The sequence below is a fragment of the Nipponia nippon genome, unplaced genomic scaffold, assembly GCF_047370975.1.
Source record: "Nipponia nippon isolate SJK-2023a ecotype South Korea unplaced genomic scaffold, ASM4737097v1 scaffold_9, whole genome shotgun sequence".
Classification (NCBI taxonomy): domain Eukaryota; kingdom Metazoa; phylum Chordata; class Aves; order Pelecaniformes; family Threskiornithidae; genus Nipponia; species Nipponia nippon.
In genome coordinates, this window is record NW_028262413.1 from 12,768,953 (window position 1) to 12,784,248 (window position 15,296).

General features: G+C 37.2%; 1 protein-coding gene across 2 annotated transcripts in view; it reads left to right on the forward strand.

Annotated features, from left to right (window-relative positions):
- CNTN6 (contactin 6) overlaps positions 1–15,296 on the forward strand; it is a 148,756-nt gene that overhangs the window by 29,230 nt on the left and 104,230 nt on the right. For both annotated transcript variants that reach the window (XM_087743379.1, XM_087743380.1), the window contains exon 2: positions 1,919–2,053. In XM_087743379.1, coding sequence (XP_087599505.1) covers positions 1,999–2,053 — 55 coding nt within the window. In that variant the 5' untranslated portion in view covers positions 1,919–1,998. The remainder of the gene's footprint in view (positions 1–1,918; positions 2,054–15,296) is intronic.

The window sequence follows — 15,296 nt, forward strand, 5'->3', positions numbered from 1 at the left end:
CATGGTTTCACACTTAAGTGGAAATAATCAATGCATACCTTCAGTATAGGCAGGCAGTTTAAAGAAGGGGTTAGAGTGGAACCTGAACTGAATGCAAGTATAAAAAAAAAAATAGTCACCCTCATGTGGGAATGTGTAAATATCATATGGCTGTTTGTCATTGTTCTGCCTCAGCTGGAGGACTGTGCCCAGCTCTGGGCAGTGTGCTTGTAAAAAAATGTCAGCTATGCTGAAATAATCCAGAAGAGACAAAAATTAGAAGAGATGATAAAACAATGACTTAGGATAAACAAAATAAGTATCCTCTAATATAAAATATAATAATATTCTTCAAACATGCAAAAGGTATAGAGAGAAATGTGCATGTCCATTGAGAGTATACAAATAAAGGAATTTTTTAGCCAATGTTAGGAATAACTTTTAAACCAACAATGTGTCAAGGTTTGCTGAGGAAGTTATGGAAAGACTTGTCTCACCGTACGTCTTTGATGCATGATAGGCAAATATTTGTTGAGGATATTTTAGGTGCAGTTACTGTTGCTTGGGGCAGGATTGATGTATAAAGGTGCCATCCAGCTCCTTTTTCTGTTTCTACTTTGACAGAATTGTCCACACTTTGATTTCCTTTTTTTAAACAGCTCAAGCCATTTATACTTTTAAATGATGCAGAAGTGCTTCAGCAGACCCCAGATGTGTGTGAAGTAGGACCTCACAAAAGATTAAAAGAAACTCTGCTTTTTCCATCCTTTTTTTTTCAAAAACTTAGAAGCTTGTCAAGGTTTGAAAATTCCCTGCCTGAAATGGCAACTAGCAATGGTGCACCAGGTTTACATGTGTCTCCCCTGAGACTACCTGCAATTTTTAGGTACAATTTATAAAAACTTATGAACAGAATTAGATCCCTTATAGAAATGGGATGGCTTCCAAAGCAGTTGAATTTCTTAATTTTCTAAAAAACATCTCTCTCACTCATATCAACAATAAGTTTCAGGGCAACCCTGTATGATATTTTTTCACACTGCTATGAAAAATGAGACAAGTGAGAAGAGAATACGGATCCATAAATGTGAATCATAAGTGTAATTTCTCAGTGGAAAATCTTCAGTGCTTAAAAGGTTTAGAATGATTTTATGATTTTGTAAAACCATTTTATCAAGTGATTTCTGGTTTCAGCTGTTTTATGAACTGATTCCCAACAGTAAATTACTAGTTTGCTCTTTGGGAGTAAAGGCCAAACAGATACTTCTTTCCTGGTTTAATTCATCATATGTTGACTGAAATGTCAAAGGAAATTAAAGCAAATTGTTATGTAAATCCTTACAGGTGAATGTTTCATTTCTGAAGAATAAAGCGTAACACAAAAATATTGGTTTGGGTTTTTTTTTTACATGGTGCATGTATGACATTGTATGGCTCTCTCCGCCCCTATGAAATCTACCATTTTGCATCAGTAACTGCTTTCACTACAATGCATTCACCAAAGGATCCTTTCTGCGATCAAAGCCAGGCCCCTATAGGGCAAGAAACATCATAAAGTGTGACAAACATTTAGGATTCAAGAAGAGCACATTTTTGCAAACACCTTTTCTCCTAACCCAGCAATATTTGGCAAATGGACCACAGACAGATTTTGCTTTCTTACTTAGAGAAACTCACACCTGTGCAAGTGATCTCTGTGCCACGTGGAGTGGATGGATGGATCTCAAACATTACGTATGGTTTTCATTGATCTTGTTTCCAGCTTTGTGTCATTTGGGAATTATTTTTACGCTGGGATGATCCTGCCTAGACTATTTATTGCATCTTTAGTGTCCGAGTCTTCAATGGTACAGTAGAACATGACTTTACACATTGAAAATTGGGGTATTTGTTTTGAATCTGTACTTTAATTACCCAATATCTCTTCCTGTTTTTACAGAATATCAAGGTAGTCACAGGAAGACACACTTTACTTTCCACTGATTGGATGGGAGGAATTTTTGACCTTGGAAAGTGGAGATGGTGTTGCTATGGAAACTAATAATTCTGCTGCCATTCATGAGCTGCAGCACAGGTAAAATGTTCCACTATTAGTGTTTGTGATTAATAAATCTATATCAGTATCATAATTCTTCTAGAAAGGAGAAGCAATTACCAAAACTAACAGTACTTATTCACATGAACAAGTGACTAAGGAGCTTTTCATTAGGACATGCTTTAATTTTAAGCAACACAAGGTGCTGCCTTTGAACCAGGAAAACATGTTTCAACATCATAAGAAAAGCTGTACTCCAAGTAATAGGCTTAAAAATATTCTAAATTGTAACATTGAGAAGAAAGTACAATTGTTACTTGGCTAACAACATGCACATGAAAGACATTTCTTAGCCACAGCATAACTAACTCCCAAGCCAGCAAATGGAACTGGATTGAAAACCAGAATAGCTTAGTGAGGTGCATGGATGGTTTAGTTTCCGCACTTAATAGCATAGCCGTCGAATGCCTCCACACTAGTAAAATGTCTTTAAATCATATTTAATTTAAAGACAAATAAAAGCATTCATTTACGAGGTCCCAAATTGGGAAGACTCATAAGGACTATCAAACATGAATACCAAAAATGAAAGAAAATCTTGCTTAACACCCAAAGCAAATACAAACGTTCCTTCTTTGCCTTCAGTTGGCATGGTGACAGACTCTCATACAACCCACCCTGTCACTGAACCACGTGCTGGGCATCCTGTCAGTCCTCAGGTTGTATTCAGAGGAGAAAACGTGGTTGGAGGAAGCAGGACTGCTTTCCCCCATTGTCCTTCTTGAATATCCCTTGTGCTTAACTGAAATATCACCAGGTTGCTAACATATTGTAAGGTAAAATGTTCTTTTCTGCCTGGCTGGGCATTGTTCACAGTGAGGGTTTGGTATTCTGAGTTCATTCCTTTTTTGAACCTTTCTTCTAATTCAAACTGTAAAACTTGACAATCCTACTTCATAAAACCATATAAATGGGATTAACTCATGTGACTCATTACAGACTCATCTAAAAACAGACACAAAATGGTAACTGAACTCTTTGAGGTTATAATGAATTTGGGGATGAACTGACCCTTCACACTTGTCTGTGATAGAAACCATGACAACTGGCTTTTGTCTACAATTAATATATTGAACTCTAAATAGCTGGTATGTTACTCACGTTCTTATGAGGAAATTGTATTATAGTAACCTCAAATGATACTTAAATTAATTATGTAGTGCATGAGTCAGCAGCTGTTTGAAATGAAGAAACAGAAGCAGAGTGCAGACTTCAGTAGTATATTTAAATATGATTTAAATTAAACTAGATAATATTTTATCTGATAGATTTGAGGTAAAAGTGTAAATCTCAGGATCAGACTTTCTGTTAAATCAATACTAAGTGCCTGTTTCAGTAATGAACATCCAACATGTTAACGACTTCACATTAAAATATTTGTAGAGATTTCAAGCAAGCAGTCATTTGTTTAGGTCCAGATATGCTGAACTAAACACAACAACCTGTTTAGGAACACAATCTTCTCTTTAATTGCACTGCCACAGCATCTGTCAGCCCTCCTGGGTACTTCTCACAGATCATTTCCTTTACTAGTCTAAGTAAAGGACTTGTGCCGATCTTTTAGAGTACAGGATTCCCCTATAATTTCTTGATTGCTTTTAGCTGTTGTGAAATAGATGGTGATCCTGGAATATAAATCACTGGAGGAGCAGTACATCTTGGTGACGGACAAGAGATTTTTACACCCATGTTTGGTATTTCCAAATATAACCTTTTCCTTCACGTCTTTCCATAAAGCTTTCATTTCTCAAACTTTTTGTCATCTTCATCTTTCTTGCTAGAGTATCATCTTTTAATGAGACCAGTATTCTGGGCCAACTGAGTTAAAATGCTAGGAGCTCACTTTTACGTTAACATGTTCAGTTTTTTGAAGACTTAACAACAGATAAAAATTTGAACGTTCCATATTCCTAGGCACCAAGAGTAGATCACAACGGCACCTTTGTCCTGATCCTGCCATCAATTAAAGGACCAGCAAAAGCTCCCACTGACTTCACTGAGATAAGTTAATTTATACCTAGGTATGAATTAACTCCATTGATTTCAGTGAAGCTATGCTGATTTTCACTACATGGCATTCAGAAATATGCTTGATGGTAATAGTCAAACATGCAGTTACGGGCAAAACTTCTTTGATTTATTATATGGATGTTTCGCATCAGTTTAGGAGTAATAGAACTGAGTGAGAAAATTAGGAACTAGTCACGATGCTGTGCAGAACAGTCTTGTGGGCTGGGGCTTGAAAGATAATTCAAGTTGTTAGATGACATTCGTCAGTCATTTCTTCCTTGCTTCTCACTCAGTTCTACCAGACATGTAGAATGAAAATGATATTGACCTATAAATGAATTTTAAATCTAAGGATTAAGTGTGCTGTACAGCAGAGCTAGATATTATTACCCCCCCACAATCAAACTACCCTTTATGCTATCTCTATATGGAAAGATCGTGGAAAGAGTAATATTGCCTCCAACTCTTATTTTCCAGAAGAGCTTTTTTTATGTGACTCAACAAGGGTCGTTGGGGTTTTCTTGCAAGTGTCTTAGGAGATAAAATAAAATAAAGCAATGTATGCACGCACAGTGACACCATGAGGGAACAGATTAGACTTTTTTTTCATAACCCATTCCTATTTAAATGAGATAATCTGATCTAAGCAGAGCACCAGAAGCAAGAAGGGTGATGAAGATAAACTCAGAGATCATTACTTTAAATTCCATGTACTTGTTACAAGGATGCATGACAACCATCTCCTTACACTATTGTTGAAATTTAAACATTGCTTGATATTACTATGTTAAGAAAGAACACTCGCTTTATGGATTAAAGATCTAGACAGAATTTTGAGAAGCTGGTATGAACAGTAAGGTGTCCAGAGTCCTCAAGAAATAAACGAATCCTTTCTTCACACCAAAACTGTCTCAAGTTTTCCTCCTGTGGCTGCTCCTTGTGCACACTCCTTCCTTTGGAGCTATTGTGCAAGGCTGGTTGCCAGCAATATCATATTGAGAGAGGAAGCTGTCTTAAGTATCCATCAGATGCACATTAGACTGCTATTTGGAAATGGGTGCCAGGCCTGGTTCTGCAGCAGGTTGCCCATGCAACAGGTGCCTCATCTATCTGTCTCTCTGCTCCCTCCATTCTCTCCTCTGTCAATAAGGATTTATGGATTTTGTCCAATGCTGTAATGCAAATAACAATTTGATCATAAATATGTTGCAAAAGCCATTCTCCCACCCATTTCTATTACCTAGTTTAGGAATATGGATTAATTCAGGTTGCAGATTTTAAGTGAGAAGAGAAACAGGCACGGCTTGATTTTTCCAATAGCTGACCTCAGTATATGATACTAGGGGAACAAACAAGCAAACAAGTCTGTTCGTAGCTCCCTACACAGCAGCTTATGTACAGTCCCACTTTGTCACCAGTTTCACTGCAAATATCTGAGCTTCCCTGCTTCCTTCTTTGAATTCTCTGAGACTCTTTACTGTTCAGGAAGAGGGAGAGAGTTACCTTCTCATTATTTCTGCAGTGTCTGTCTTCCTCCTGGACAGCTTATCCAAATTTTCTGTGTCCCTCCCTTTCGTAAAGGCTGTCATGACCCCTCTCTTATCTGATTCCTGTGGCTTCTGCCCTTCAAATAAATACCTGCAGTCTTCCATATAGAAATGGCCTTTGCAACTGTCCTTTGCTCTGCTGATGGTCTTGACCCCATCAAGGAAGCAAATGGGTTTTCCAGGGTTAAAGATGAGGAAAAAGGAAAACGACAGTAAAAGCTATCAGGCACTTAAAACTAGCTATAGACAATATAAATATTAAAAGTTAAAACAGCCAGTCTGAACCTTCATTTTGGAAATGAGGCAGTAGCTGTATTTTTATACAGTCCTTTGGCTGATTGCCTTAAATTCAATTGAAGATGCAACTGCAACCTCCCAGGCTGTATTTTGGCCCATCATTTTGAAACTGCTAAATTAGAGAGAGAAATTTCATGATGTAAAGTGTCCTGATACTCCTTTGGGTCACAGCATGATGAATATTGAATACATCACATCCCACACTCTGCCTGCAGTCTCTTGCAGATTTATTGTTAGCATAACAGCACCTTTAGGAATGGAACAGCAGACCATATATTTTAAGACAAGTGACAACTTTGCTATTTCTAACAGCGACCAGTGGAGATGAACTAGTCCAGCCTGGAAATGTTAAGGCATCTCTGAACCTAACCAGAGGCATTTGGAGACCCACCGATGAGTCAGAGAATAATAATAATTAGGTCTCCCTTGGACAACATGGAAGTTTTCATCACTTTGGCAAACAGTGGCCCTAAAAACTGTATTTCTGGAAATCACTTCCAAGCATCTGTCAGGGGAGGATGACTGGTAATGCAACGACCTTCTCAGGAGAGTGAAGAGTGATATTTAAAGAAATGGTTTAGCTCATTTCCTGACATCAGTGAAGAGCAAACATATTCTGGTACAACAAAGCCAGCAAAAGAGAGCATCTAAAGCTCCTTAAGATGCAGTGCTGGGGGTGGGCAAAAGGGTGGTGGCAAGCCACAGAAAAGCCGGCAGCCCTTCCCCTCACATTTCAAAGACAATAAATTTTTTGGCTATTGGAAAGATGCAGGAAGAGGGACTGTATCTAGAGAGGATGGATTATGAAATTATTTAGTTACTTTGATGTGATGCTAACAGGATTACCTCATTTCTGTTCTTAGAAAGACTTCGTAAAGATTTTGTTAATTGCACCACAGCTTCACTCTCCTTCATACTTGGTCGGGATGCTCTAGGGGATACTGCTTTGACTGCCTCTGATGCTGAAGGAAGACACTGTCTCAGGGAGATACTTGCCTAATGGAGTAAGCTGCTTCTCCAGCACCTGGAGGCCCCGGCACAGGCTAATGTGGGCAATGAGACATGGGACAGAAGATCTCTCAGGTGTGACCTTCGGTCTCATCTTCCTCTGGTACCTCATTTGCTTTCCCCTTACATGCAATGGATGAATTGTCTGGGTCTGACATCAGCCTGCGACATCCCAGCTAAAAACTAGTACTCCGGGAACTGCCACACATATGCTCAGATACAAAACAAGGACATCATACTTTTTGTATTAGCAGGAAAAATACTATTACCAAAAAAGACGTGAGAACATATGCAAGATGGAGGAAAAAGACATCATAGATAGGAAGAGAAAATAAGGAATTTGTCTAATCCATCACCCAGTTTTGCAGACATCACATTTGGAAAATATTATCCCAAATATTGCCTTAAGCTGGAGAGTGGGTGAGTCGCAGAGAGTGAGCTGCTTGCCCCTGTTCATTTCTGGAAGGGCTTACACAGAACTGGTCCCTCAGTATTTAATTTTAAGAATGAGAATGAGCAATTTCACTACTTCCATTTCCTGTGTCTTATCAGAACCACAAACTGTTTCTGACTCAAGGGCAAAAAACAGACAAAATAAGCCATTATGTGAGAAATGTGAATCTCTGTCCTCAGTGGAAGGCAATGTAAAGGATGAATCCTCTTGTCACAAAGAGGACCAGTGCTCAGGAAGCCTGTAAGCAATTTCTGGCTCTACCACTTGCTGGCCCCTTGAACAGGAGGATGTTACAAAGCACCATGGAGTTTAAGATAACTATTATTTCCTTCACTACTCAGTTCAAAGAGGGATATATTCACACCAGTTTGTGGTTTAAGCTGCAATGAAGCACATGAAGAAAGAAATGACAATGCAGTAATGATAATAACTTCAATAAAGTGACAACCTACATTAGTAGCAATTAGCTCGTGATGGTGAGAAGGACTCAGCATTGGTATTTTTACGACTCCACAGATTGCAATGGCAGTCTTATCGCTTGCTTTGAAAAGGGAAGATTTAGGGCAAAGTTCAGCATTTCTGAAAGCCTCACATGTTATATTTAGTGAATTTAAGGGGTTTTGCAGCTTTTCACTAAACAGACATAAACCCACCTCCCAAGCAGTCTATTCTGAGTGGGCAATAGAGTGTATCAATCACTGCAATGTTTCCCAAGTATACCATACCACAGCAGACTGATCTGCTGGATACAGGGAATGATAATAATTTCATATTATATACCATGATCTAGATTCACGTTATAGAAGAGTCTTCTTTATTATACTTCATTAATTAGAAAAATGTCTTTTCTGAATTCCCTTGAGTGCACAGACGTATGTTGAAAAAGAGGTTAGAGCTCAGATGTTTTCAAATTTTAGGAGGCATTGATTTAGCTGTCAGAAAGATGTTATTTACAGTTCCTGAAGTTAAGTGGAGCATGCTAGAATTCATGGAAGTCATTACTAGAGTTTTATGTTTTCTGTATGGCTCTAGTGTATAAGTCTCTTCTATAGTCTGAAAGGCCTAACCCATTTTTATAGTGGTTTAAATAATTACTACTTCCTAATCTCTTCAATTAGTTACTTTACATTAAAAAAAAGTTGTTTTTTTTTTCTATACTGTGAATTTTGCATGATTTCTTTCTGTTTCATATCAAGTCATTTCATCTCTCTATATGAAAGGCTTGTTAACTTTGTAAAATAACATCCTGGTACTTTAGAAGTCATTCAAATTTTTTTTTTCATTTTTTGTTTGCAACAGTTTCAAAGAAAATTCAACTGCACTTTATTATCACTGCCAAGAAATTGAAATTAGCAGGTGATGAAGCACTTAAAATATTTTGAGCATTTTCTATTGCCAGCAATAGAAAATTTAAGTATAAAAAAATTAAACTTAAGATGGCACAATAATATATCACTGAAATAGTTAACTGATGTACACTGTTTTTAAGTAAAATGTAATTGAATATAATTCTTCCATTTCATATAAATCTTTGGTGGGTAGCCTGCTTCCAATACTCAGGATCAGTTACATATGAACACAAAACAAACTGAAACTGTACATCTGCTGTAGTCTTCCACATTGCACAGGACTTTTCCCTGACCCTAGTGTCATTCACTGATTTTGTTCACAGCTAGAGACCTTCAGAAAGCCCACAGCCTATGTTTGATCTCTCACTTCTATAGCAAGCTACCCTTTAAGCTAACTTTTAAGACATTGTTTTGCAGAGGTCACTATTAGAGCAGAATACTTTGTTTATGAATGTTAAACTAAAACCACAGGGCTGGATTTTGAGATCCCCCATTTCAGAGTTGAGGCTGCTGCATCTTGATCCAACATACTGTTACGATAATCAAATAGTTACCAACATGGATTCCCTTGGAGTTTCATAGTCAAATCCATTCTCTTTTTATCTGCACAACCAATGGCTCAATTAAAGCACTGACATGTGAAACCTTAGATTTTATTATGGTGAGAATGATGGACATGTCCTACATGAAACAGAGAGAAACCCAGCTGTAGTCTGTAACTTTCCACTAGTGGAAAAGTGATGTAAGCGGATAGTAAGCATGAGAAGGATTTAATTTGTTTCCAGAAAACAGACTTCGTAAATGCAAAAAATTATTAAATCTGCTTTACTTAGAAATGGAAACCCATATCAAATTTCCATGCTGTTTAATATTCCCATCCACTAACACAGGTGAAGACCTCACCCACTAACTTTTAGGAGCTGAAACAATATCTCCTACTTCCACGTAATCACAGACTGATCATTCCTTCCATTGTTTGCAGAAGCTTGAAAATAAAATGTCTCTAGTTATCGATTTGCTACTTCTTTTTCATTTAGCAACTATTGATCGCTGTTTATGTGTGTGTTTCTTGTTGAGCAGAAATTAACATTGAAAACTTCTTGGAATTCACAGCATTCATACCTACTTGACATTCCTGGTGAAGCTTGCTACCACAATCACTGTAACTGGGGTTTTAAAAAATCTGTTTTCTTTTCTCCTCCAATCTGTTGGCAGCAAAAAAAGATTTATATACAAAATCTTTTTATTATTATTATTATTATCGTTGGCACTTGCCTGGGACAGAAAACGTGGTTGTCACAGAGTTTGAGCTCACAGAGTTATTTCAAACCACACAGTATTATTTAGGCTGTGGTTATCGTGCCTACATTACAAAACTAAACCTCTTAGGGATGTGAGGCATTTTTTCATTACTATCTGGAAGAGAAACTCTTGTGATTACCACTAAAATTGCTTGCTGGTGTGTGTATGGGAAGCCAGATCTGAGACACATGCTGATGGGTAATTTGAGAAAAATATGGATGGATTAGCCTAGTGGGGCCATATATTGGGGCTGGATGAATGAAAATATCTGAGATAGAGATGAACCATTGTTTGACTGAAGCTATTACATCTGTACCATCTGTAAAACAGTGCTCTCATTGGTCTTATCACATGCAGATCCTATAGTTTTTCTAGTTTTGGCTCTACCAGCTCCAAATACAATCAAAATGACAGGCCAAGTATGTATTTTCCATAAGACTAGATTATAGTCCTGAACCATCAAATAATAATGCAAATAGATTCTTTTTATTTGCTTTGTATTTGTTTTTCATCCTCCAGAACGCCCTTTTGTATATTCTTTCATTAGACATTAGGGTTAGACTCTAAAAAAAAAAAAATCAAAATTAAAAGCAATGTTTAATTCTCATGGAATTACATGGTTTCAGGAACTGGAGAAAAAACTCACACCTAACATTTCGGGATTTATGTTAGTAATTGCTCTAGTTGATGGCATAGTTATCACAAGTAGCATCCAGACAGAGATAGAGTTCTCTACAGCTTCTTCTGCAGGAGTTAAAGGGGAGCAAGTCAGAGGACAACTTTTGAATGTGGAGGCAGACTTCAGACACACAGGAGACCTACAGCCCCCACTTCTCTGGGTCTCTCTGCTTGCCTCTATCTGTGCAAGGTCCATCTGGAGGTTACAATCCTTGTCCTAAAAGGGCAGCCTAAGGAGGAAGATGTCTAAAGTCCTACCAGCCTTGCAGCAAGAGGTGAATTTGTAGATTTTAATCCTAATCTCTATGCCTTTTATATGTTTGATTTTTAGACCCTTTTAGAATTTTGGCAAAAGGATTTTTTTTTCCTCCTGTATAGCATAATACCATGGTATTTTGTCCTTTGTTCAATATTAATATATGCTTTATTGTTCTATTCTAATTGCAATCTCATTATTAAAGGGGCAATATGTTTTCCTCTGATAGATATTGTATCTCATTGTTAGTGGATCTTGGTTATTCTGTGCTTATTGTTATTAATAATTTGTAGCAATTGAATTGGTATTAGAATATTACTCCGCTAAATCACTTTTGCTGCTAATTAAGGCACTATCTGTGACATTGTTTAGCTCCAAACATCATGCTCCTGCTTTTCAGCCTGCTATAATTACCTGTAAGTCATTCATTTCTACTTATGTAAGTCAGGTCTCTTAATCAAGACTCCTGTGAGCTTTGCCACAGTGTGAGCTGCTGTTGGTAGGAATGACAAGTTCTCATGGTCAAAGATATTTTTGTAATAACAAATGCACCTTTCACAGAAGCCCTGGAAGTCCTTAGAAATAGAATAATTGTACTTGATGGTTCCAAAGTGGGCACAAAAGAAGCAAGGTTTTGAGGGAAAAGTGAAAGATTACTGAAGTAATCCAACTATTTAAGATATCAGCAAGGAAAGTTACCATAGCTTTAAAATGTCCTCTCACAAAACACTTGCCTATAAGATCAGATCTATCATGCTGTTTCTTGGGATACTATTTTCTCTGAATTAGCAACATCACTTCATTATTTGTCTGGGAACATTATTCACGTTTTCTCCCAAAGAAGATACAAAAAGGTCATTCTTGAGTCATTAGTGAAAACTCACATTAGGGGGTTTATTTATGTGTGTCTGGAGTAACTATGATTCTCTTTTAGTGATAGGACATCTGACATATTCTGTATATTGCAAACATTTTACACAGATCCAGGAAAATCAGAAACACTGTTTATTTCTGTGCAATTCATTCTGTAGTTATTTTACTGGAGTGTAAAAAGGTGTAAAAAAGTAGCAGATATTTGTACTGATATCGTTATGCTGGAGCTGTTCTGCACACACAAGTGCACACGGTTTACATGTGCACACCAGTGCCATAGTTACATAAAATTTGATTTCTTCACTAGTTCATTTGTATTTCTGATTTAAACAGACAATACCGAGAAAGCTGCAGTTACCGGTGTTGGTAAAAGCATATGCAGGCTGGACTGAAGTCACATCTCACCTGCTGGAAATGTCACCTTGAGCCCTTTGTTTTGCTGCCAGTGCCTGCCCATCAAGAGGGCTGCTCAGAGGCAGGCTAGCAGCAGGAGAGGGAAAGGAGGGTTCAAAAGCAAAGGGTGGCACTCTCTGTTAGCAGCTTCACCTTTCTTTTATCCAATCCATGTGGGAGATGTTCTCTTTCCTATCCTCTCCCAGCTCAATCAGCAGCTGTGTATCTTACGGAGGAAGGCTCTCTGAGACAGGCAGGGGCTCTGGCACTTCAGCATCATTACAAAGCTTTATTGCACGGTAGGTTATTTGTATGCATGGATCTCATGTATGGGTATATTGTTTGCCACTGGATTTCCTTAAAAGCAGAAGCAAAACTTATTATCATTTGGGGGAATCGTCTTGGAAAATAGAAGCATGTTATAAAATCAGAGAAGAAACTGTCCTTTGGAACTGGCTTCCCCTTTGCTGAATTGCTGTGTGCTCTTGGACAGATTTTTGTTTACATTGTTTCATTGCCCCAACAGACATCCAGGCTGCCATTCCTCCCAAACCACAGCATAGTCCCCAGCTCATAGACTGTAAAATGGCTTTGCAGTTTAGAGTAAAATCTATCCAAACTTTGACTCACATGCTTAGATGGTCTTCCCACCAACACCAAAGTGATTTATGGAATGCAATTTCTTCATCCTCTAATATTGTCTCACTTCATATACTTATGCCAAATAGTTTTTGACCATTGATTACTTTTCCTACAGCTTATAAAAAATGTATACCAGTACAGGCAATGTGAAAAAAAACCTGCAGGGGTTAATCTCTAGTAACATCTTGTTGAGCATTAATCAGATTCATATTTCAGTGATATTAGTCTAAAGCTATCGAAATCACTGATGATATGATGCAACTTAGATCAGAATATAACATTATACCTCCCACTACTGTTTCTAATTAGATTTATTCTGATTTACAATGAGTGTAGCCAAAATAAAGGAGTTTTCTCTGCATCTTTCTTGTAAATATTTGTGGTTTTGCAAAACACAAATAGTTTGCTCTAGGCCAGAGAAAATGTAGTCATTTATGCAATAGATATTGAATTAATATTTGCCTGACAAGTGACCTTATCAGCTATAACTTGTCATCTTCTAATTAGTCTACATTTATTTTTTTCACTAAATTAACCCCCAGCCTCTCCTGAAGATAAGTTGACAGTATATCAAATTGTGTGTGGTGTTGCGATTAAAATGGTGGTGCATATGTACTCCACAAATTTGCCTTAAAGAAAGGTACATCTCCTTAATATCATATCAACCTGATTACAAATTGAAATAGTTTTTATTCCCAATGATGCCACTGGCTTGCAAGGCTTACTGGCTGCTAACAACATCTTCTCTTTAAAGAGTCTAAGAATAATCACAGAACACTAAAAGCGCACAGTGAGATCTAGGGACCAGGAATACATCCGTATTATTAAAACACGTTTCAAAGTACAGAAAGCAAACAACAAACCCAGTTTTAGTATTCCTCTTGGAAGTTTCCTTTTATAACAAATGATAAATAAGCACCCCTTATAAAATCTGAAGCTGCATGAAGTTTATCTGGATTCCAGGTTCATTTTTGTTTTCATATCTATTTTCAAGATTTTCTATGACATAATGTTTAAATTGATAATTTCTGGAGATGTATGGAAGTACAACTTTAGGAGTTGGGTAAGCTTTCATATAAGTAACCTGCATGTCTACAATTTTTGAACATCTCCAGGGACAGATAGCTGCAGATGGAAAGTTTTGAAGATTTGAATTTAATTCCTTCACAAGTTAAATGCCCAGGTCCTTAAATTTATTTAAATGTTACCATGTTTTACAGATCAAGACTGACCTGAAAGGTAGGCATCTAACATTTATATAGAAAAGAATGAAATCCTGTGAAGAGAATCCAGCCTGATTCACATTTTACACCTTAATATAAATTAGTTTTAGAGTTTTGGCTAAAAATCTAAACCACATGATTTGAAAAATCAACTGAAATTCATATATATTTTAATGAAACCTAACCTGATTCCAGATTTTATGTCACAATTTGGTATGTGTGAAATACTACACTGTGCATATACCTAACTAATTTATAGGGAGAAGTTGAGAAAAGAGCACTTTTGTCAGCCCAAAGTTGGACGTTCACTACAAGTCAAAATAACAAAACAACAATATGTTATATTGAAATGACATTTTACTAAGATGTCTATATAGTTTTCAAGATAATAGAGATGTGAAAATACTAGCATGCAGAAAATAAATATGTTAAAACAAGACGTGTTTTAAAGTCAGTCGGATACAATTATTGAGGATAGGAAACATGTAATACCCTACTTTCTTTCCTTTAAAACTCTGCAGTCTAAACCTACCTAAATTAGAGCAGTATCTATCATTGATTATATCATTCCCCAGAAATATGGCCTTCAGACGGTTTGTCGTAACTCTACTGGTGATACTACACAGCAGACACATTAAGTATCAGTCAAGATGATACAATTTTCCAACTACTACAAGTCAAGCAAATATGTTCTCAGCCTTCTGGGACAACCTTTCCTGTAGATGGATGACACCAGACTGTGATGTATGGACTGAAACAAAGCAGTTCCTCATAGACCTTTATCGTGCCTTTCCCCTGGTTTTGATCAGGGCCTTAACCCTTATGGGAAGGACAGGTACTTAAATACCTGAACCCCTTTGAAATGAGGGGATCAAGAGCCTGAATTTGAGTAACACCTGGCCTTTTGTCCTTACAGCCTGAAATTCTCCACCACCTCCATGTCTTTTGATTTATTTTTTTTTTTATATAATATCATCTTTACATTATTTAATGTTTTTCAGATTTTGCCTTTGCAGTTTATTTTATTTTATCGTTGCATTTATTACATTTTACTGCTTACATTATCCCCGTAATTGAAATACTGTCTGCCCCAGCTCAGGTTTGCTGTGATGAGAAGTAGCTCCCACATTGAGCGTACTTCTTCCTTTGGCACACTATGGCATTAAAACACTTTCTTTTTTTTCAAATCT